Source organism: Aphelocoma coerulescens, chromosome 8, assembly GCF_041296385.1.
Source record: "Aphelocoma coerulescens isolate FSJ_1873_10779 chromosome 8, UR_Acoe_1.0, whole genome shotgun sequence".
NCBI classification, from domain to species: Eukaryota; Metazoa; Chordata; class Aves; order Passeriformes; family Corvidae; genus Aphelocoma; species Aphelocoma coerulescens.
The window spans coordinates 23,854,571-23,875,565 of NC_091022.1; the positions used below are offsets into that span (position 1 = coordinate 23,854,571).

The following is a 20,995-nucleotide window of genomic DNA, read 5'->3' on the forward strand; positions in this document are numbered from 1 at the left end:
AGCCGTGAGGGCAGCTCAGCCCCACTGAACCCCACCGATGGACTTTCACACTTGAACCCGTGGGGCCACCGGCGCTGCCCCAAGCCGCGGCGCGTTGCCGGCGGAAGCGGAAGGGTCGGGCCGGGCCGGGCCGGGCCGGGCAGCGGTCGGAGCAGCGGTCTGTAGCAGCGGTCGGAGCAGCGGTCGGAGCAGCGGTCGGTATCAGCGGTGAGTGCGGGAGCGCGGCCGGGGCTGTGGGGGCCGTGGCGCCGCCGTATCGCCCCCCGCGCCGGGCGGGCCCGCCCTGCGCCGCCCTGATAAGGGGCAAGTGGGCGCGCTTGGTGCCTCTGGGGGAGCCAAAATAGAGGGGTTAGCCCTGATTTGTGCGGCAAAAGCAGTTCAGTAGCAATTAATTAAATTAAATATTGCCAATATGTACCTATTTGCATATCTATACATATTGATGCACGCATAGCTATGGGTGTTTTACTGCTGGAAGACTCCTTGTTTTAGGTTAAAGATGACCTGTAGCTGTGGGTTGATGAACAGGGGTAGTTTGCATTACTCTAGTTATTGATGCTTCCTCCCAGCCTTACTCTGTTCTTGAATTACTCTGAGCTTTAATTCTTTTATGTGAATGTGGCAGTAGGTTGGTAATGTTAAGCTATAACCACATCTTACTTGTCCAGAATTAGTTTGCTTTTATGTTTTTTTTTGGTTCTGCACTTCTAAGAAGAGGCTTCTAGCTTTTAAATGAACTGAATAATTATGGCTAGCTTCATAAATGTGCTTCTCCTAAATCCCCTGTTTCAGGGAAGAAGCTGAGTGGAAAGTATTAATGAACATATTTTTTTCCAGCATCTGCCATTCTGATGTGTTCCATTTTTCCAGAGGCTATAGTTCAAATTTCTCTACAATGTTAATATGCAATGTTACATGAAACAAGATGATTCTTAAAAAATGTGCTGATGTTAGTTATTGATTAAACATGTACTTTGTCTTCTGGGCTGAACTCTTACCTTTAAGATGATTGCATAACATGGTTGTGTGAAGCATATGGTTGGTATCTTATTTGTATTATAGGTCAAAGTGAATCAAAAAGCCTGAAGTTTTTAGTTGTGTTGCATGATGTAAGAAGACATCTTTATTTAGGCACCTAAATTCAGGTAAACAGCACCTGCTTGCATGTAGCTGGCTACAAAATGGCTATGCAAGCTCAGAGTAGAAGAGAATACTGTTGGCACTGTCATCCTGCCTTCTCTGACCTCCTACCCCAATAAAACAGATATACACCTGCAGTTTGGTTCACCAGTGATAGCTGGACTTAGCTCAGTGCAAATCCAAGGCTATTGGTTTGGTGTAATTATTGTCTTGCACCAGGAGGTGCTGGCCCATTACAATCCTGATAAGCAAGGCACCCAGACCCTAAAATATCATCTCAAATGCTGTTTTTTAGAGCTAACCCTTTAAAGAAAGAGGACTGTGTTGATAATTGTGCATCCCTTCAGGTGCTGGGAGCCCCAAGTTGTGCAGCATTGAGCAGATCTCACACAGCACAGCATGCAGACCTTGTCTGTAGCAGGGGTTACCCTGTTTTGGTCACTTTAATTGCTAGGGATTCTCTTACAAGAAAACACCTCTATTCATCACTTCTACTGTCAAACAGAATGGATGCTTGCAGGAGAACTTCCTGTGTTTTTAGATAAAGGCAAAGACACATAGGTGGCATAATTGTAGGTATGAAGTGTGAGCTGTCTGCAGACTCCCCTGTTACAGGCCACTGCTGAGCTTATCCTACAGCCTGTGCATCCCACGGCACAAAGCTGTGCATGAAGTGCAGCACAAGACAAGCTTGGACCTACTCAGGTTAACTGTTTACAGGGATTCCCAGCTCCTTGGTGTCTTCAGGTCAGGATCATTCCAACTGCTCTTGTACGTCTCTCTGAAAAACAAGTGTGCTGTTTGGTGTCTGCTGTTAAATCTACAACAGTTTGGCTTGAAAAGTTAAGCAAGAAATTGAAAGCATAAACTCTGTGTGAACACATCCATCAGCTGGGACCTAATTATGTGAGGAAAATTACAACACTGAGAAGGCAAACCTATTTTGGGATAGTATGCTGTGTGAATGCTCTGCTTTGAAAACATCCATTCCTCCTACATAGTCAGATATTCAACCAACATTGCATGCTTCTACTCTTGGTTATTTTTGTTGGTTTTTTTAAACAAATAACAGTAATGATTTTGGATGCAGCAGAGCTTGGGAAGTAACTGAAATCTGCTAACCAGCTCATCCTGAATGCAGTTTCTTTCCAACTGTTTGAGCAGAAACATAGATTGTGAGGATGTTGGGACATGCTGTAAGCCCTTCCTTTTTGATAAAAACACTTTGCTGCTGTGAGCAGAAAAGGTTAATTATTGCAACTTAAAGAATTGCTGCAAAACTGTTCTTTTTATTCTCTAGGCAAAAATGCCTGCAACATGCGACTTCGTTACACTCCACACTGGGCAGAAGATGCCTCTCGTGGGACTGGGAACTTGGAAAAGTGACCGTGGCCAAGTAAGCAGGGAACAATAGGATATTGTGCTCTCAACTAGTATGTGTGTTTGTGCACGTTTTGTTTTGAAGATCCCAGATGTGAGGCCTGGATCATTTCCTTGAGTTGTTCTAGTCTTGAGTCCACTGAAGGCAAATGTATGTATGTGTGTATTTGCATGATTAAAGCCTTAAGGCACAAAGACAGCAGATCCTTCCAGAAAGGAAGATCCCTTCACATTTGTTCACCCTGGCCTCAGGCAGTGGTGCTCTGGGACATAAATCCAGAAAGAGACCAGTGAATGTTGTTTCTATAACACGGTGCCATTGGTAAGTCCTCAGGCTGCCAGTCTGACCAGACACCCCTCAGGCGTAGGCTGATGACTCAGCAGAAAACATTATTTTGGGAAGCAGAAACTCAAAGTCGTTCTTGTAGTAAGTCCTGTTCCAGCAGCCAGCCAATGGTTAGCAGGAAAACAAAGAACTTGCTTGGGTCAGCCTGCTTTTAGAGTAAGATACTCATGTATCATTAGACATTCACTGCTTCTGAATGCAAGTGAATTGGCAAACACCACACTTGGAAACAATTCTTTGTGTTACTACAAACAGTCTCTGGGAATGTTTGCACTCTGTGGTGTGCCTGCTATTGTAATGCTTCTCCCCTTTGTCTGTTTGTTCCTTTCTCTTTCATTTAGTTAAAAGATACATTTTTGGGGGAAGAAATTGTATGTACTTCCTGTGCAAGGCAATGTCCACTGCTTGGTGGAATTCCTAGCTGGTATTCAAATAATTGTGGAATCACAGAATGGTTTGGGTTGGAAGAGACCTTAAAGACCATCTAGTTCCAACTCCCTGCTGTGGGCAGGGACACCCTTCCACTAGACTAGGTTGCTCAGAGGTCAATCCACCCTGGCTGTGAACATTTCCAGGGATGGGGATACTCTGGATTATGCACACCACTGCATGTCTGTGCAGTAAATGGATGTCTCACTGCTACTCTTTTGTAAGCTTCATGATGATTTTTGGGGTACGTTGGATGACACTATGCTCATGACTGAGGGGGAAAGTTAAAACCCTTCTCAAGACATGCTATTCTCTTGTGCCAGCTAGAGGAAAAGGTGAGAAACAAGCTATGAAAATTAAATCTATTCAGAGCCATTTTACTGTGGGTTTTCCTGTCCAAACAACTGTCAGGACAGTGGATCTGTTTGGAGTAGAAGTTGTACTAATGTGGAGGCTGAGTTGGTGTGAGCTCAGTCAACCTCTTAAATGAGGAAAAGAGTGAATGTGCAGCTTTGCCACTTAAAACATCAAATGACAGCTGAATTAAGTTTATTAACATGCACAGACTTAATGGATTAATTTCTGTGCACTCAAAGCAGTTAAATGTGCTTTGTCTAAAGCAAATGTCTGAAACTAAACAAACAAAATATGAATGTGTTGTTTATTCTGTGAACTAATTGTTCTGAGAAACTTGTGGCCTTAGAAAGGAACCGGGACGGATCCTGTTTGTGCATAATTTAAACATAATTCAGTTGGATTTTGCCATAATCAGCAGCGCTGCTGGCAGCTGAACACCACACAGGATCCAGCCATCTTCTCTGGGTTTCCTTGGAAGTCACTGGGAGTCACTTCTTTGGAATATCTGCTGTCTTCAAAGACTTCTTTGTAGAATGTATTGAAGGCAAAATCTAGGAAGGGCAGTGAAAAGGGCCAGAAAAGTTACAAAAGTTGCTGCTATTCCTATGGAATAAATGAATTTCTGCTTACCACTTTTGAAAATTCAGGGGCATAGCAGCAATTTGGCAGTGTCCAGATGATTTACCCTTAAAAGGACATGATGTAGTTCAGGAATAATAATTGCTATTATGAATTAAAGACTAGGGGCCAAAAACCCAGAGATGCAAAAGAATTAGCATGGATTAAATTTGGTTTAGCTGTTTCCCAAGTAGAAGCTATTTATCAAAAGCCCTTTTGTTCAAGGGCTGCATTAGAAGCAAGTGTGGAAATGGATGAGTTTTAAATTATTTCGGGTAAATATTTTGCAGGTTATAATTGTTTCCCTTGCCAAGCTTGAGTAATTTCTTTATTACTGCTGTTACTGTTCTGATTGTAAACAAGCCTTGACCTTGTAGACAGATCTTAGCAGTCCAGTACAAAGGTGTCATTGCAGCCCTAGTTTCCTCCATATTAATAGGGGTAAAATAATTGAATCTAAATCCATGTTGAAAGACTATAGGATTTTATAGGATTGATGCCATATAAAACAATAGGATGCTTTATGTTTTGCATGATCAAATGCTAGAAGAGAAATTTGTTTTGCATGTTTCCAAAGGAATATGATGGAAGGCTGTTGAATGGAAGGGATCACAGTACAGAAGTTTATGAACTGGCAGCATGAATGAGTTCAAAGAGAAATCCATTCAGACAGGAGCATCAAGAATATCAGTAGCATGGCTTTTTGATATTGCAGCTGGATTATCTGTAATCCTTTAATGCTTTGTTCTCTTCTCTCAAGTGAGTCATGCTTTCAGCCTGGAGGATTGATCCCTACCTGAAGAGCAGCCTAACCTGCAGTGGCAGAGGCTGGTTCTGTGGGAGAGGGAGAGACAGGGCTTGGGGAAGTTGTGTTTCTGTGTGAAACCTTGGAAAAGCTGAAGAGGAAATGTGCACCTCAGAAAACCAGTCAGACAGGGTGTCTTGTGACAGGATTGCAGCTTCGGGGGAGAATGGTTAGTTCTTAAAATTTGTTACACAATATAGAGAATCCCAGTTATGAGCAGAAAAAAAATCACTACTGTTAAGGAAGAGACTTTAATTCAACATTTGAAGGATAAGAGGCAAACCCCTTTATTTTAGGGAACACCAACTGTTAAGCTGCCATTACTTATCTGGTGGTGTAAGTTCCTTTTCAGCAAATTTTACTGCAATATTTAGAAATTGTGATATAGCAACACTTGGGTTCTGGTCATAGTGCATCTGAATATCACGTGGACTGATTATATGGGTTTTTTCCTATTTCCTGTCAGCAAAAAGTACTTGGACTGCTAAAATGTGTCAACTTTGCAGGAAGCAGGGGAGGCTTGTCAGAGCCTTTTCTTTCCTAGTAATATTGAACTGTTAGAGTGCAAATCTCTTCATAATGGCTTGAGGCTGTGCAGGAGGAGAGGCTCCTGGGTCACTTGAACTCTGTGTTGCCTGGAAGTATAAAGATGGCTTGTTAGTTTTTTAACCTTGTGAGAGGCAAATTGAAGAACTGGAGGTCTAGTAATGGATATTATAATTAATTGCAACTTACAGATTCTGTTTCTGAATCTGCCGCTGATACTGTGTTCATCCATCTTCAAAACCAAAAGAGGGAGGGTGGCAAGGCCAAGTCCCTTACTAGGATGTTTAAATAGGAGTGTAGTTCCTTGGACTTTGCTGTAAAGAGAAGGAGAGTAAGGCTCCAAACTGCAATACCTGTGTCTATTCTGGGGCAAGCCATTTGAAGAAAGGCATGAAACAGCTGCTGAGCTGGCAGCAACAGTGATGCAAGGTTTGGAAAAGGTAAGTTGTGATGAAAGGAGGAAGCACCTACAGTGATGTGGTCAAGAGAGGTTTGAGAGGAGCTGTCCCAGCACTTTTCAAATGTGCAAAAAGCCCTGACAAAGGGCAAGCTGTGGATTTCATGTCTGGGAGAAATGGGATATGGCATCAGGGCCATCTTTGTGAATCATCTAAAAGACTGTGAGCATAAAGATTGCAAAGCATTGGAATAGACTGCCTGTCACAAGAAGGGCTATGACAAATGTGTGTAACTGGTCTGGATTTATTCAGCCCAGCTGTGGGCCATGAGGATAGACTGGAAGATGTCTCAAGATCCTTTCAGACCTACTTTTAGTTAGACCTAACTTTTTAGTTCTGTGGGGATGAATTGGTGAGTCACACTAGAGGTGTGACTCAACTTGCTTAATGCAAAGTGAACTCACTAATTGGTCCTTTCATAGCAGTATTGACAGGCTAAACTAAAGAATATGGAAAGTTTGAAGGATCCTTTGGCTGTTGTTACTTCAGAACACCAAATATCCAGAGACATATGAATCTGCATCTGCTTCTGTTGTGGCTTTTTTCTCTGTCCCCTACCATGAAATGCATATACCTGTCTGAAGTTAATCTCATAAATACAAAACCTCCTGTTTAAAAAAAGTACTTTTCTTAAACTTACTTCTATATGTTATTTTCCCCTTCAAAAATGCCTTTTTTTTTTTTTTGCACATTTCCTCTTGATTGTTTTCTTTTTGTGTGGAACAGGAGCTTTCAGTTCACATTGGAATGTCTTAGCAGGCTGGGAGTACCTTACACAAATACAGATTTTTTTTCTCAGATCTAAACCTCATTTAAATGACCAGTCCCAGTTCTTTGGTGCTAGAAATTTCTCAAAACGTGCTGATAAAGAAATACAGCCTCTTGTTGATTGCTTTGCAGAGACGTGTTTGGAGTGCTTTATCTCTGGTTTTCTGTGAATGGTGCCTACTTTCATTTATGGTAAACTTTGTGCCTGTTTGATTAAAAATAGTATTAATATGATACAGGAAATAGGGGGTTCCAGATATAGAACACTGCTGTTTTCCCTTTCCTGTCCCTCTCTGCAACTCTCACCTTTTTGGAGGATAAATACTTAGTCTTAAAAGCCTTTACTATGTCTCAAGTGATTTCAGAATTACCCTGCCCTTGACTTTGTAGTGACCTGAGAAATGTCTTTGTTGGGTGAAACAAGGACTGTAAGTACTATCCTGCTAGAGAAAGGAAGAGTTCACTGCTGGAATAGAAGTGCTTTGTCATCCTGGCTAAGGAAAACTAATCTACATTCCAGTTTTCCTCTCAAAATGCCAAAGAATGCAGTCAGAATATCCTGTGTCTGCTTTTACTGCACTTCTTGACAAGAAAAACAAACGAAATCCACCAGTAGGAGAGAGATCTTCTCACATTTGATTCCCTGTGGTCTTTCTGTAGCATCTGAAGGCAGGACTGTACATGCCTTTGTTTGGTATTACTAATTTTGTCTGCTTTAAATTTGAAAATGCTGGTACTTTGATTAAGTTGAAAGAAATCAATTTCCCTCTAGCCTTTGTGGACATATTTTTTAATCTCATTACAAGAGAGGTGTGATCTCAATAAACACTTATTGCCCTCTTGCATCAAGCCTTATCTTATACACAGAGTAATTCACAATTTCCTATAGTCTTGGAGACAAATCAGTGAGGGGAAATGTGTAGAAATCCCTGTGCAGATGGGGTGTATTATTCTTTCTGTAGTACTTCAGATGGACAGATGTAAGAGAGAATGAGTGCTAACTGTCCACTGGAAATTAAATGAAACAGATTTTACTAAATGGTCATCAGCCTAACAGGAGATGATGACTACACTGGCAACTGTAGTAATTCTTCATTCTTGCACAATCATTTATAAAAAAATCTTTATTCAAAAGCTCCTTATGAGTCCTCACAAAGATGCCATTCTGTGTTTGCTTCTGGTTTCTAGCCTTGCTCCATATCTGAGGCCCAGATGTGAAGATGTTTGGTACTTGTGCTTCATTAGAACTTTCAAAAACAGATACAGATTTGAAGTAAAGTGGTTCCCAACCATTCTGGCTTTTGTGTGACAATATGGAGCAAGGGATATGTTGCTGTTGGCAACACCTTCACTGTCAGCAATGTTGGAAGCAAAATGTAAAGTTGTGAGCATCATCAGGATTATCCCAGCAGTATGACTTTTACTGTTGTGCAATCATGAGACAAGAAAGAAAAATGTTCCATAAAAGAGCATTGTCTTGGTAATTAAGTGTGAGTGGCTGAACCAAACCCAAACTGTGGTGATTCTGGAGTTAGAAGCCAGGCTCTTTCTTTACTGGACAAGAGGAAATATATTTCAGGTTTGACTGATGTCAGTTTGTCACTTAGGTCAGAAAAGTTGTCTTCCTAAGCCATGACTTATTTGAAAACTGGTTCTTAGAGCTCATTTTATATTTAAGAAGAGTGTGACAGCTGTAGCAAAGAGTAGGGATTTGTTCTGTCTCCTGCATTCTTGCATGCTGGCCCTGTGTGCACGATCCATTTTCTTGTTCCTCCTGGAGTGTCCGTCAGCAGTTAGCTCGTCCCCCCTAAGGACTGTGCCGCAGAGACCCTGGATCCTCGTGTTTGAATCTCATGACCTTATGCAGGTCTGTGGTTTTTTTGGGGCGTATTCCTCACTAAGTCTGTTAGCATTTTTTTCCCCTGGTGCCACATCCCTTTTCAGTGACCGATGGGCACTGTGTTTCTGGTTGCAGGTGAAGGAGGCAGTGAAACACGCCCTCAGCGTGGGCTATCGCCACATCGACTGCGCGGCCGTCTACAGCAACGAAGCCGAGGTTGGGGAGGCCTTCCAGGAATGTGTTGGGCCCAACAAGGTAAAAACACAGGAACTGTCCTGCTGACTGGCTGTTGTGCCAAAACTTAAGCTGTCACCTGTGAAAGTTAACATTTGTAGCTTTTCCTGCTGGTCTACCCCAGCTGTTTGCTATTTATCAAGAGAAGGCATGAAAGAGGGCTTTCCCTCCTCTTAGAACCCTCCTGGCTGTCATGGGGAGGAAAGATTGTCATGGATATTTGGATGGAAGGTACAGAAAATGCCTTTGGTGGTGGTTTTTTTCTTCTTCCTGCCCCTTTTCCCCTCATAAAGTATTCCAATTTGGATACTTTGGGGTTCCCAGAATCAGTAGTTACAATGTAAAATATTTGTCATGATTTATATGAAAATTTACTCTGACTTTCCAGTCTAGCATGCAGTGGTGGATAGCCACACCAAATTTAGTTTTTTGGTTACTGATAAAATCTCAACTGCAGGTTTTTTGGTTATAGATAAAATATGAGTGATTAAATGTGGTGAATTAAAAATTTTTTTTAAAGCAGTGATTGCATGTGAAAGGTTCATAACTGTGGCTCCAAAATCTGCACCTGAAAGTTTTAGGCCTAAGTATAATGTATTGGAACAGGCATTCCTATGGATGAGCTGAGGTGGAATCTTAAATTTATTCCCTAAATGGGCCAAAAGGATAACCTGTACAGCCTCAGAGCCCATGGAAAGAACGTTTTCATGTTCTTGCTTTCCGGCTGCTCTTGCCTTGGCTTTAAGGCAGTCTCTTTGTTATGTGATGTGCTTGAGAGGCTGTTTTCAGCTTGCCCCAGGGATTCCTCCCTCCTAGATGTGGTAACTAACAAAGGGAAGCATAGGCCTTTTGTTCAGTTCATATTAGCTAACTAACTTATAACTAGAATTAGAATGAAAATTCTTTTTACAAGAATTTTTAAATATCTTCCTTTTAAACACAACACCCTTGTGTGAAACACAGAAATAACTGAATGGTTGGAAGAGAGAAACTAAGGAGCTAATAATTCTAAATTCTTCAAAATACAGACTTGAGTGAAGTTTTGTCAGACATACAACAGTGAGAAACATCCTTTCTGATAGAATTCTGTGCTTCAGTTTGCCCAATGTGATCTCCCTTTTGTATTTTACACTTTCTAGTTAACCAGTTCTCCACTGTTTTATTTCTGGTTCTTACCCTTCCAACACAGGGTACAGGGCTCTCAATTCTTAGTGTATTCCTTCCACAGCCTAGAAACTCAAATGCAGACCTTTGGGGGGGAATCTTCTGTTTATTTTCCCATGCTCTTTCCACAACAAGCAATCTGTTTATAGTATGTGATGAGTAAAGTAAGTTAGTTGGTTGGGCCTGGAATATGTGAATTGTTAAGTAGCAATTTCAAAATTTACATATGAATAAGCGGAGTAATCTTTCTTTTGGCCACATCACACTTAGTAATGGCTTTAACCCTTGAATTGGAAGGTTTGGAAGGGTGTGGATGTGAAAGAGATTGTTTTGTTTTTCAAAACTTCTAATAAATTGCTACTTGATATACTTTAGGACTTGCCACTGTGTGTATTTCTCTGGCTCTTCTCCATCCACTATATTTTTGAAAGGTTTAACTTGTAGGTTCCATGTGTTACCTTATTTAAAAAAAAAAAACAAACCAAAACAAACCACAAAACTTCAGTTGTTCTCTTTGTTTTAAAACTAGCTGGGGAATTGTTGCAATTCTCTTTTTGAACTTGCTCCAGTAAATTACGCTCTTTCCTTTCTTAAAGATTATTAAAAGGGAGGATCTGTTTGTAACATCAAAGCTCTGGAATACCAAGCACCACCCAGAAGATGTAGAGCCAGCGCTGAGGAAAACGCTTGGAGATATGAAACTGGATTACCTGGACCTCTACCTCATGCACTGGCCTCATGCCTTTGAGTAAGTTCTAGATGGCAAGGGCACAGAATGCAGAAACACCAGTTCTACATAAGTGGCTTATGTTATATCCTGAGGACCTTCGTTTCTGAGCTGTGAATTCCTGTTTATGCTGCCTGTAAGGTGTTTTTTGGTGTTTAAAGTTTAAACTAGTCTAGATCTAGGCATTGGGGAAGTGTGGCAGCTATTTTTGGTTCTGCCACCGGTCTACATGGTAACCCTGAGGAAATACCAGAACTGCTTTGTCCCTTAGTTGTACTGCTCTGTAAAATGGGAATTAAGTGCTTCAAAAAGACAACACTTTTCACTTGTAGTTAACTATAATGGAGTGGACAAGCACATGCAGTATCATGGTGGTGTCTGTATGAGGAGGAAGTGAAATTACTTCATATGACACTAATTGCAATAATTCTATGATTTGAGGAAATAAGAGACAAGAAAGTTTCCCAGTTAAGTGCTAAATGCACTTATCCTACAATCCCATGAGAAGCACAGTTCCAGACTCCATTTCCTTGTAGATGTGGAAGCAGTACCCACCCAACTACAATCAACAAAGAGGCAGGAGGAATAAATCTCCCGACCAGATGTTTGCATGGAATTTTCACTCAAGCCCTGTCAGTATAAGGGGTGTCTGTTCTGCAAATCTGAGAATGTTTTTTCTCCTTCTATTCATATGAACTGAATTTAACAAGTGTCATACACTAATGATAAGATGAAAGATGCTCAAAGTATAAGTATGTTCCTCAGCATAACAGAATGAGGAAGTGTTTTTAACTAGAACTGGTCTGTTACAAATTCCCCTTGTTGTGCAACAGGTTTGCTTTTCATTTGCTTGAAAAAACCACCCCATCAAACATTGCTTTGATAATGACACATAACACAAATAATGATGTATGTTTAGATACATTAGAATTTATTTAAATTTAGGTTATATTGTGACACTGTTGACAAAACTGACAGTCTAATAAAGCAATTTCATTTCTTTTCTCATTGGAAACTGTGTACTCTGCAGTTTTCCATTATTTCTACTTAACTGTTTTAATGCATGCTTATCTATAATGCCTGTGGTATTGGGAAGCTGAGCTAAGGAATGTTACTTACACAGAAATTAAAACAGACTTCCAGATGAAAATCATAGTGCCTCTAGGTCTTGAGAATTACTCTCACTTCATACAGTCCTCTTGACATATGAGGCTGCTCTTCTGACTTGGGAGCTCATAAGGCTTTCAGAGTTATTTTTGGTTCTAGATTTAGCAGTGACATGAAGAACCATCTCCCCTTGTCCCCAGGTACTGCCATTTCTCACACCATTCACTGCTTAGCTAGAGCAGTGTAAGAGTCTCTGTGTGCTGAGCCAGCAGAGTCCTGTGGTGATTAGGGAGCTGTATTCTTCTAAGGGGATTGATTGCTTGTACCCTTCTAAGCACGGACTGCTCAGAGACCAGTCATAGCCCTTTGGCTGTGGGGGTGTCACCTGGCACAACTGGGTACTTTGTGTCTGTTTGGGTGGGTTTTTTTGGTTTGGTTTTTTTCTTTAATGTGTTGGTATGACTAATTGGAAGGAAACACACCCAACCTATAAACAACATGTACATATTAAGACTTCTGGGAGAATCTGTGCTTGTATTGAGTATTGACACGGCTACAGAATCCAGAGGGAGTGGGAATGCCAGTGTCCTTTGAATACATTTTCTCCTAGACAGCTCTTAAACCAGATCCCTTTGGTAGCAACTCCAAGCCGCCCTCTGAGTTGCTGCTCACTAAATCATCGGTTTTATTGGGATCAAAGTGTGCAAAGACCTGCTGCTGTGTGCACAGTGGTTTATCAGTTCTGTGTAGTCACTGCTGTATAGGTAAGTACTTCAAAGTGCTGTATAACAACTTTATGTAGGAAAGACCGTCTTGTGTAATAACTGCTTATAGGTTAAGTCATGTAATGGAATTGAACAGATAAGATTCATTCACTTTGTACTCTACCCTTCAGACTATGTATAACTTCTAAGGATACTTTGAGGAAAGTTTCTTTAAGTGAAGAATTAACATAATATAAATCATGTGGTATATGTACTTACACTTCACCTTTGATGCTGTAGACGAGGGGACAATCTCTTCCCAAAGAATCCTGATAACACGATTCGTTATGACTACACTGATTATAAGGATACCTGGAAGGCTATGGAGAAACTGGTGGAAAAAGGTCTTGTGAAAGCCATTGGGCTGTCAAACTTCAACAGTCGTCAGATCGATGATGTACTAAGTGTGGCTACTGTGAAGCCAGCTGTGCTCCAGGTAAGGTGGATAGAGACAAATACCTTTCCTATTTGTGCATAAGAGTGAAGAATTTGCAAACTAATGTTATGTGTTTAGCACAAGTGATGCAGCTTCTTATTTCCAGGGAAGAATATAGCCAGCTCTGCAGGAGCAGGCACACAGAGGCTGTTTTTCCAGGCAGATTAATTTTTGGGAAGAAGGCCTACATCCATGTTCTGTGGTCATTTATACCTGATAGTTGAACAGGTCGGTGGAAGAGTTCATCTTCCCTGTGAGGAACAATTTAGTCTGTAAGAAGGAAAGATTGTGAGGGAATAACTTGAACCCCTACTGCAGAGAAGTTCCTTGCTTGTTGGATGATCTGTTTGGTACCAAGGGAAAGTTCAGCACCAAGGTTAGGTGATCTGTTCTCTGTTTCCTGTAAGCTTAGCCTACCAGACACTTCTTCTTTCTCCTGGTAGTGACTTGAGTTACTGAGGTTAACTTAAACCTTATTCTCATAAGGTTTTCTGGAATCTGGAATGAGCTCCTGTGATATGTTTAGTTGTCTTTTGCTTGACTTCCTGTTTATTTCATTGTATGTTGATACCTGTTCTGTAGCCACTCACTGTGGGTTATTTTAATAGGTGGAATGCCATCCTTACCTAGTTCAGAACGAGCTGATCGCTCACTGCCAGAAACGAGGCCTGGTGGTCACTGCTTACAGTCCCCTTGGCTCCCCGGATCGCGTGTGGAAACAACCAGATGAGCCTGTGCTTCTAGAGGAACCTGGAATCAAAAAAATTGCAGAAAAATACAGCAAGTCACCTGCACAGATCATCCTCAGGTACAGAACAGTTGTGAGAGAGGTGGTGTTTGGGAGCCAGCCTTCAATAAAGCAAAACATACAAGCCAGAAGGAATCCACTTAAGTGTCAGGGAGGAGTTAAAATCACAGGGAGTGCCAAGAGCACACCTCACTTGGGGCTTGTTTTACAAAGCTGGTAGAGTTGGCCCTGCCTTAGGGCAGGTAGACTAGATCAGAGGGGTCCATTCAGGGCCTGGATCCATGTCTGAGACAGTTCCCATGGGCTGTTGCCCTGTCTGGGACAGTACCTTTCCTGCTGGGAAATAGCAGTAGGACAATTAAGGCAGCAGTGTACCCCATGTGAGTGCTGCCCACTGAATTTGCATGTGGTCAGTGCCCTGAAGCCTCTAGTGCTTGCTGCTGCACTCAGGTGGGCTCCCAGGAAAAGGGGCTGAGGAAAAGGCCTGCCTCCTTTGCAATGAAGAACTGTTTGCTGTTTTGTTTTTATATAGCCAGGTACTGGATATTGGGAAATAAGGTGACTGATTGATACTCAGAATGTGATCAGCACCTTGTAAACTAAAATTGGATTTCTTTCCTCATTTTTCTTGACTGGCTTTGTATCCATCAGTGTCACCACCACAGTCTTGGGCAGTAGCAGGTTACCCAGAAAGCTGAATATGTTTGAGATTTTGTGCTCAAGCCACTAGACAGGCACTTCAGGGATCTGGGTTTTCATCTAGTTTCTGAGTGGCTGTCAGGTTAGAACTTGCTTGAAATGCTGAAGTATGTTTTTCTGACTGTTTCTTGGGTTTAGCTTAAAACACGTGGTGCTTGTTCCAAGGCATGAACATTTTCCCCTCTCTGATCAATTCAGTTGTTACTGTCTTGCTTGAGCTTGGACACATCAGGTCCCAATACAATACAGGGCACTCCTCCTGTGGGGATTTTTATTTCACAGAAGTGGCATCTCTGCTGGCACAGATCATTAGTCAACCAAAATAAATACTTACTGTTCTTGCACTGCATGCACAGACAAAGTCTCTCACCTCCTCTTTCAGATGGCAAGTGCAGCGTAAAGTGGTTGTCATTCCCAAGAGCGTCACTCCTGCTCGCATTCAGCAGAATCTCCAGGTAAGCTGAAATGGAGGAGTTTCAGCAATGCCCTTTTCATGTGAGTAATTGCTGTACTGTCCTACAACTTGCAGAGCAGCAAGCTGAAGCATTTGGTTTGTACTTGTTCATCAATGTATGCACACGCTGGGGAGGGAGGGTAAAGATTCTTTCTGAAAACAAAGGATGTGTTTTAAGCAACTCAGTGTCTGTGTGATGTGCATATGCTCAGTCTTGTTATCAGAAGGTAAAGAATGTACTTTGTAGAGGTCTAAATGAAAAATCTGTACTTAAATGTTTTTGAGACATATTTATTGAAATAGGCAGTCTTCTAATTATGCTCAGTGATTCTTATTTATGAATAATAATGCTCCATCCTGCAAGTGAGGGCTGGTGACTACTTTTCCAGCAAACTGCCATTCTAGTGATGCAGAAGGAGTAAGTGTGGTTCACTTCTGCTCTGAAGTAGAGACTTTAGAAATTATTTGAAAACCCTGACTTTAAGTAATCTTGAGGGATGTTTCTGAATCATCTCGTTGGATTTTTTTTATAAAGATTGGCTGGTTACATACTTGTTTTTAAGTTAGGAGTTGTTTCTGTAACTGTTACTCCCATTAATCCAAATTCTGCTGCGTAGTGTGCTGCTAGAAATCTCAAGAAATTCCCATAAATTCTGCAGTCACTCGAGGTTTAGATCTACATGGAAACAGAATATTTATTGAATAGGCAGCACTTACTGTGAGGAACAGTCCCACTGCTTTCTATCTTCATGGCAGAGCACTATGCAGTACCAGTGTAGGCTTAGAGCTGGCAGGTGTATGAACAGCTCAGACTTTAAGCCTTTGCTTTGGTGTTTGTTATGAGTTTAATTGCAATTTCATATTTATAAGCAGAAGACAAACTGATGGCAACCTATGGTTACTGAGTAAAGCCTCTGGCTTTTGTTTTCAGGTGTTTGATTTCAGCCTCACAGAAGAGGAGATGAGCCACATTGGAAGGCTGAATAAAAACTGGCGTTACATCGTGCCAATGATTACGGTAAATTTCTTGTGTTTCTAAGTTTCCATTAATTGTGCAACCCACTTGGGGTTTTTACAGTTTTGTTTCTTTAGCGTTCCCATCAGAACTACTTACTTGTAAGAACAATGCATTTTCTTAGGGTATGTAAGATGAAAGAATTTTTCAAAAGCTTGGTACACAAAAGGCAGTTTATTGAAAACTTTAGTCCTCTATTTTGGACACTGGTGGCCCTCTCTGGAATTCTCATTACTGATTCATCCATGGGTCTTTAAGTCAGAGTCCCATCCTACTTCAAATCCCACCACACTCCTGCTGATTTGTTCTTCTCAAGTCCAAGCAGGCTAAGCTCCGTGGCATTCCTCCAGAAGTACTCCTTGTGCCAGCTGTCACTGTCTACTTTGTACCTTAAACCTCTAAGATCAGTGAAGACTCAGGGTGTTGCTGCTTCTGCACATCCATTGTGGAAGTCGCATTGGGGAATTTGTCCCTTCCCCTCCGCTGCATGTCCCCCTTTTCAGAATCTGTTGTAATGACCTTCCTCCAGTGTAAGGAGTTTGGATTAGGCTGTTGTATTTTTCTTCCCAAATCCCTTAGCTGCAGCATCTTTTAGCATCAGTAATTTACTGTGTCACACGAACCCTTACCTTGTGTGCTAGCAGATGCCAGTTTGTTTTTAGAGAAGCCAGAGAACTGTAAGTGTTGAAGTCCTCTTGGTCTTTCTTTTAGTATATTAAAGGACATAAACTTGTTCCTTTTCCCTCATTGCAAAAAAACCTAGTTCATACCTTGTTGTCTCCTGTCTTTATAGTGTTTCTCATTTATTCTTGTCCTGCTTCTGACTGTACAACAGAGAGCTGTTGCCATTCTCTGGTGCATCACTGGCCAGGATATGGCAACTGTAACGAGTTGCTGTAGTTGTGCTATAATGACTCTGAAGTGATTTATCCCTTCTCTGCCATTCAGTACACTGCACAGATACAGGAAATCTCAGCAAATTTGGGAGGTGTCAAGCATAATCTGGCCTCTTCAGCACTTTGCCTGTAAATCATCTTTCAGTAGTGGCTGCTGGCTCTAGGAATTCCCTGGGGAAGGCTTTTCTCCAGGATTTATCATTGTGGGATTTTTGAATGCTTGAGTGTATCAGTGACCAGCCTGAGTTAGAAAAGAGAAGCTGTGAATGTGTGGGAAATGACTGTCTCATATCAGGGGTAGATAAGTGTTACAGCTTTCACTGTTTGTCATGCTTACATGAGCCGCAAGGGCACCCTTTTAACTGTTTGTGTGCATAAATATAAACCCCCACATTCCTGCAGCCAACATTCTCTCTGTGTTTATGGATCAGGAGTCTGTATACCAAACAACAAGCTTAGTTGCTGATCTGTGTGAATGGGGTAGTGACAAGCACACCTGCTGCTGACAATATGTTGCTTTCGAGTGTTTTGCTACCCATGCTGCAAACAAAGTTGTTTTGTTAATGAAACTGCAAAATACATTAAAATGTAGCCTGGCTTGAATAAGCCAGGGATAATTCATGTGCTTTTGTTACCTGGGACACCTGATCAGATCACAGGGATTCACAAAGGAGAGATGAAATACAGTTCAAAGTGGCAGCCCATCCAGCTTGAGAAAGGGTGAATGTGATGCAGCTGGGCTTCAAAGATATTGCCATATTGTCAGATAACAAGACAGGAAGAAGCAAGATGAGGAGAGTTAAATCATGGCTCTGTAGCTCTAAGATCTCTAGTGGAACCTTTTGTCTCCTGCCCATCCCTTCTGGGCTTACTGGAAAGAATTTTCATTGACTGTGAATAAAATTCCTGTCTAACCTTTCATGCCTATCTCCCCTATAAATCTGACTTAGAGTCTGGATTTCAAAGTGTGATATGGCAGTGACATGAGAGCTCCTATCATAACCAATGAGACAGTTCTTCCTTGCTTTACTTCATTGACCTATAGCACAAGTTTTTATAATTGTGCCACTCTCTTCCTCTTGATTAAAGCCTGAGGGGAGGCTATTACATTTCCTGTAGGCAATTAAAGTTGCTTTATACTTTTAACTGTTCATTATCTGGATAGTTTGGAAATTACCTTGCCACCAGTCTGAAATCCAAACTTTTGGAAACGCATAATTGTCCAAGGAATATACTTAAGTGAAACTTAAATGAGTGTCAAGCCAGGAGAGGAGAAGTGTGGTGTGCACATCATGATCTATTTTTGAGAGTTAGCTACTGTTGATTTGCAGGTGTGTTCATTGGTGATTTTATTCCCCCCCCCCCTTCTCTCAAATTCCTGGAGTAGACTGGAATCAGTGATGTGAAACATTGCTTCTGGCAGCTGCTGTCTTGGCCTGCTGTGAACAAGAATGCTTGCCTGTTCTGTGTGGAGAAATATGCAGGGGGATGGAACTGGGGGGAAAGTGAGGAATATGAATTCTAGGAACATGAGGAAGCTGTTGGCATCAAGAGAACTTGAGGAAATCTGAAGCGACTGTGACACTTCTGTCCACAGTTTTAAGGATTACCTTCAGCTGACAGCTTCATTTCAGGGTTATTTTAATAGGAGCATTAGTCAAATGTTACACCGTAACATCTGCCTTTCCGTGCTCTGCAGTGCCCCCAGGTGACTCATTTCATTTAAACAGCTCATTGCAGGAATTCCAGTCGCTTTGAAATGCAAGTTTTGTATTCAAAGCTAATTGGGGTACTTGATAGTGGATACTTGGTTTGAAAGTCTCGGTGATTTCCTCTGTGCCCAGAACATTTTGAGTGATCACTACCATCACGTTCATATGTTTAAAAATAAATGATTGCTCTAACATAACTTTTTTTCAGACATTAGTTGTTTAACATAAGTTTTAGCTGAATGGTGCTCTCCTGACACATGGGGAGGTGTGTGCTCTGGGCCAGTGCTGCACCCAGACTTCCCCAGACGCTACAGATGAGGTTTTACCTCAGCTACACGGAAGTCGGGGGTGTTGCAATGGACTTGGTGCAACTGGAAATGCAACTTGTGCATCTGAATGCTTCGAGGTGGGATGTAGGAACTGAGACTCTGTCTGGTTTTGTGCCAGCCTGAACCTCTGGTTATCTGTGAATATTGGTTTCAGTGCTCCCGTTTCACAGCTGGACAAGCTGGTCTTCTGTGGAAATGTTCCTAAAAGGAGTTCAGTGACACTACTAATGCCTCAGTATATGACCCTGAACAAGCCTCTCAATGTGTTTCATCTTACCCATCCCTAAAATTGGCAGCCCAGCAATTCTCCATCATGGAAACATGGACAAAAGCTCCAACTCCAATAAAGTGTTTGGAAGTATGCATGTTACAACACTTATTCAATAACAGCTACAAGGCAAAAGGCTTTTAACTATTCTTAATCTAATTCTTCAAGTCTCTGCAGCTTGAGAGACTCTTGCTCTAGGCTATAGAAGTCTGTCTTTTCTTTCAGGAAAGGCTAAGAGGACTTGGGGGTAGAGGGAAGAGCTCTTGTTTAGGCTGAAAAATATACTCCCAGATGTTTGGGATACAAAGCTTTAGAAATCTAAATAATGGAGAACTTGAAACTGAGACTAAGAATGGATTTTTAACTTTCTAACTTGAGTCTGTCTTGTTTACTTCACAGATTGATGGAAAGCTAGTAGCCAGAGATGCTGGACACCCCCACTACCCCTTCAATGACCCCTATTAACTACTAGAAAATAAGGTGTTAAAAGTAACATGCTCGTGTGCTTGCCCTTCCACAAAGTAATTTTTGCCACAATTTGTCAAAAGCACTGTCCAAATTAAAACCTTCCTTCCCAAGTAGGTTTTTCTACAATGTACTGTACTGTACTTCTAATCGACCTCATTCCTGGAGATCCTGTAACTTCCCTGCCAAAATTTGTGGATTTATTACAATGACTGCAAGCTTGCTCCTGGAAGCATCATATCTTTTGGAGATTAGATAAAGAGTGATAGAGTCTAAGTCAAGTTCCAAACACATCGTTATCAGACTAGGGCATTACTTTGGGTAATTACTTTGGTCACTACTGTGAAATGGTTTTGAAAACTTTAATTACAACTACTTGCCATGTCTGTGTTTCCCCTGGCAGGGACTGATTTGCTGAGTGCTGATGCACCCTTGGACTGGAACTCCAGCTCTAAGCATAGTTTTATTTTGTTTCAGTCTCTTAATGAATTATGTGGTCATCTGGGCACAAAGGGCATGAGGTGTTTGTACCTATCTGTGCTCTAGTGGTGATACTTTATGTGGCCTTAGCAACATCAACACTTTATTTTGGTCCTTCTACCTGTTAAATAGGATTAGTTTTTTCTCATAGTAGTAGCAAACAAATAGAAAAATAGTCTTGTATATCAAATAGTTCAAAAGTTAAAGAATTAGACACTAATTTGGATAACCTCATTTGCAATAGGTCTATAGCATATCTATGTATTCATCTTGAGTGTAGTGCCTTCTCAGATAATTCCTGTCCTGGACCTCACAGTGTGCAGCTGAACTGCAAAAAAAACCAGTGACACCTATTTATCACTCCTTGTAAACCGCAGACAAAACTTCAGGAACTTCTGTTCTTGGTAAAATGTTTCCTAATTCCTGATGAATATGCCTCAGTGGAGGAAGCCATTGCACCTCATTTAGGATTCTTTACTAGACTGGACATTTTCTCCTAAGGAAAATGAAATTCTTGGTTTTTTTTTTTTAAATTGTTCTAATCAAACACAATGACTTTGAATACGGTTCTTGTTGCAATCATTAGGGAAGCAATTGTACTTTGAAGGCATTCTGTTGACTGCAGTCATCCTGCCGCGTACAGGGGCTTTTCTTGCTTGTTTCACTTGTATGTTTGCTTGTTTTAAATAAATTCTGTACTCACTGTATGGCTTTGAGACTTATTCCACCCCCTCTTATCTCAAGGCCCCAATTAACTTTCTCTAGTTATTTCTCCAAGTAAGAGTACCTAAGGGGGGATGGGAGAATTCC

General features: G+C 41.4%; 1 protein-coding gene across 1 annotated transcript; it reads left to right on the forward strand.

The window, feature by feature from the left end:
- On the forward strand, positions 1-20,892 carry AKR1A1 (aldo-keto reductase family 1 member A1). Its single transcript, XM_069023278.1, has 9 exons — positions 1-207; positions 2,441-2,536; positions 8,823-8,942; positions 10,682-10,833; positions 12,924-13,119; positions 13,728-13,927; positions 14,949-15,021; positions 15,952-16,038; positions 19,640-20,892. Exons 2-9 carry the CDS (start codon positions 2,447-2,449, stop codon positions 19,703-19,705), a joined length of 984 nt encoding a protein of 327 aa, XP_068879379.1. The 5' UTR covers positions 1-207; positions 2,441-2,446; the 3' UTR covers positions 19,706-20,892.
- Positions 20,893-20,995: the final 103 nt, after the last annotated feature.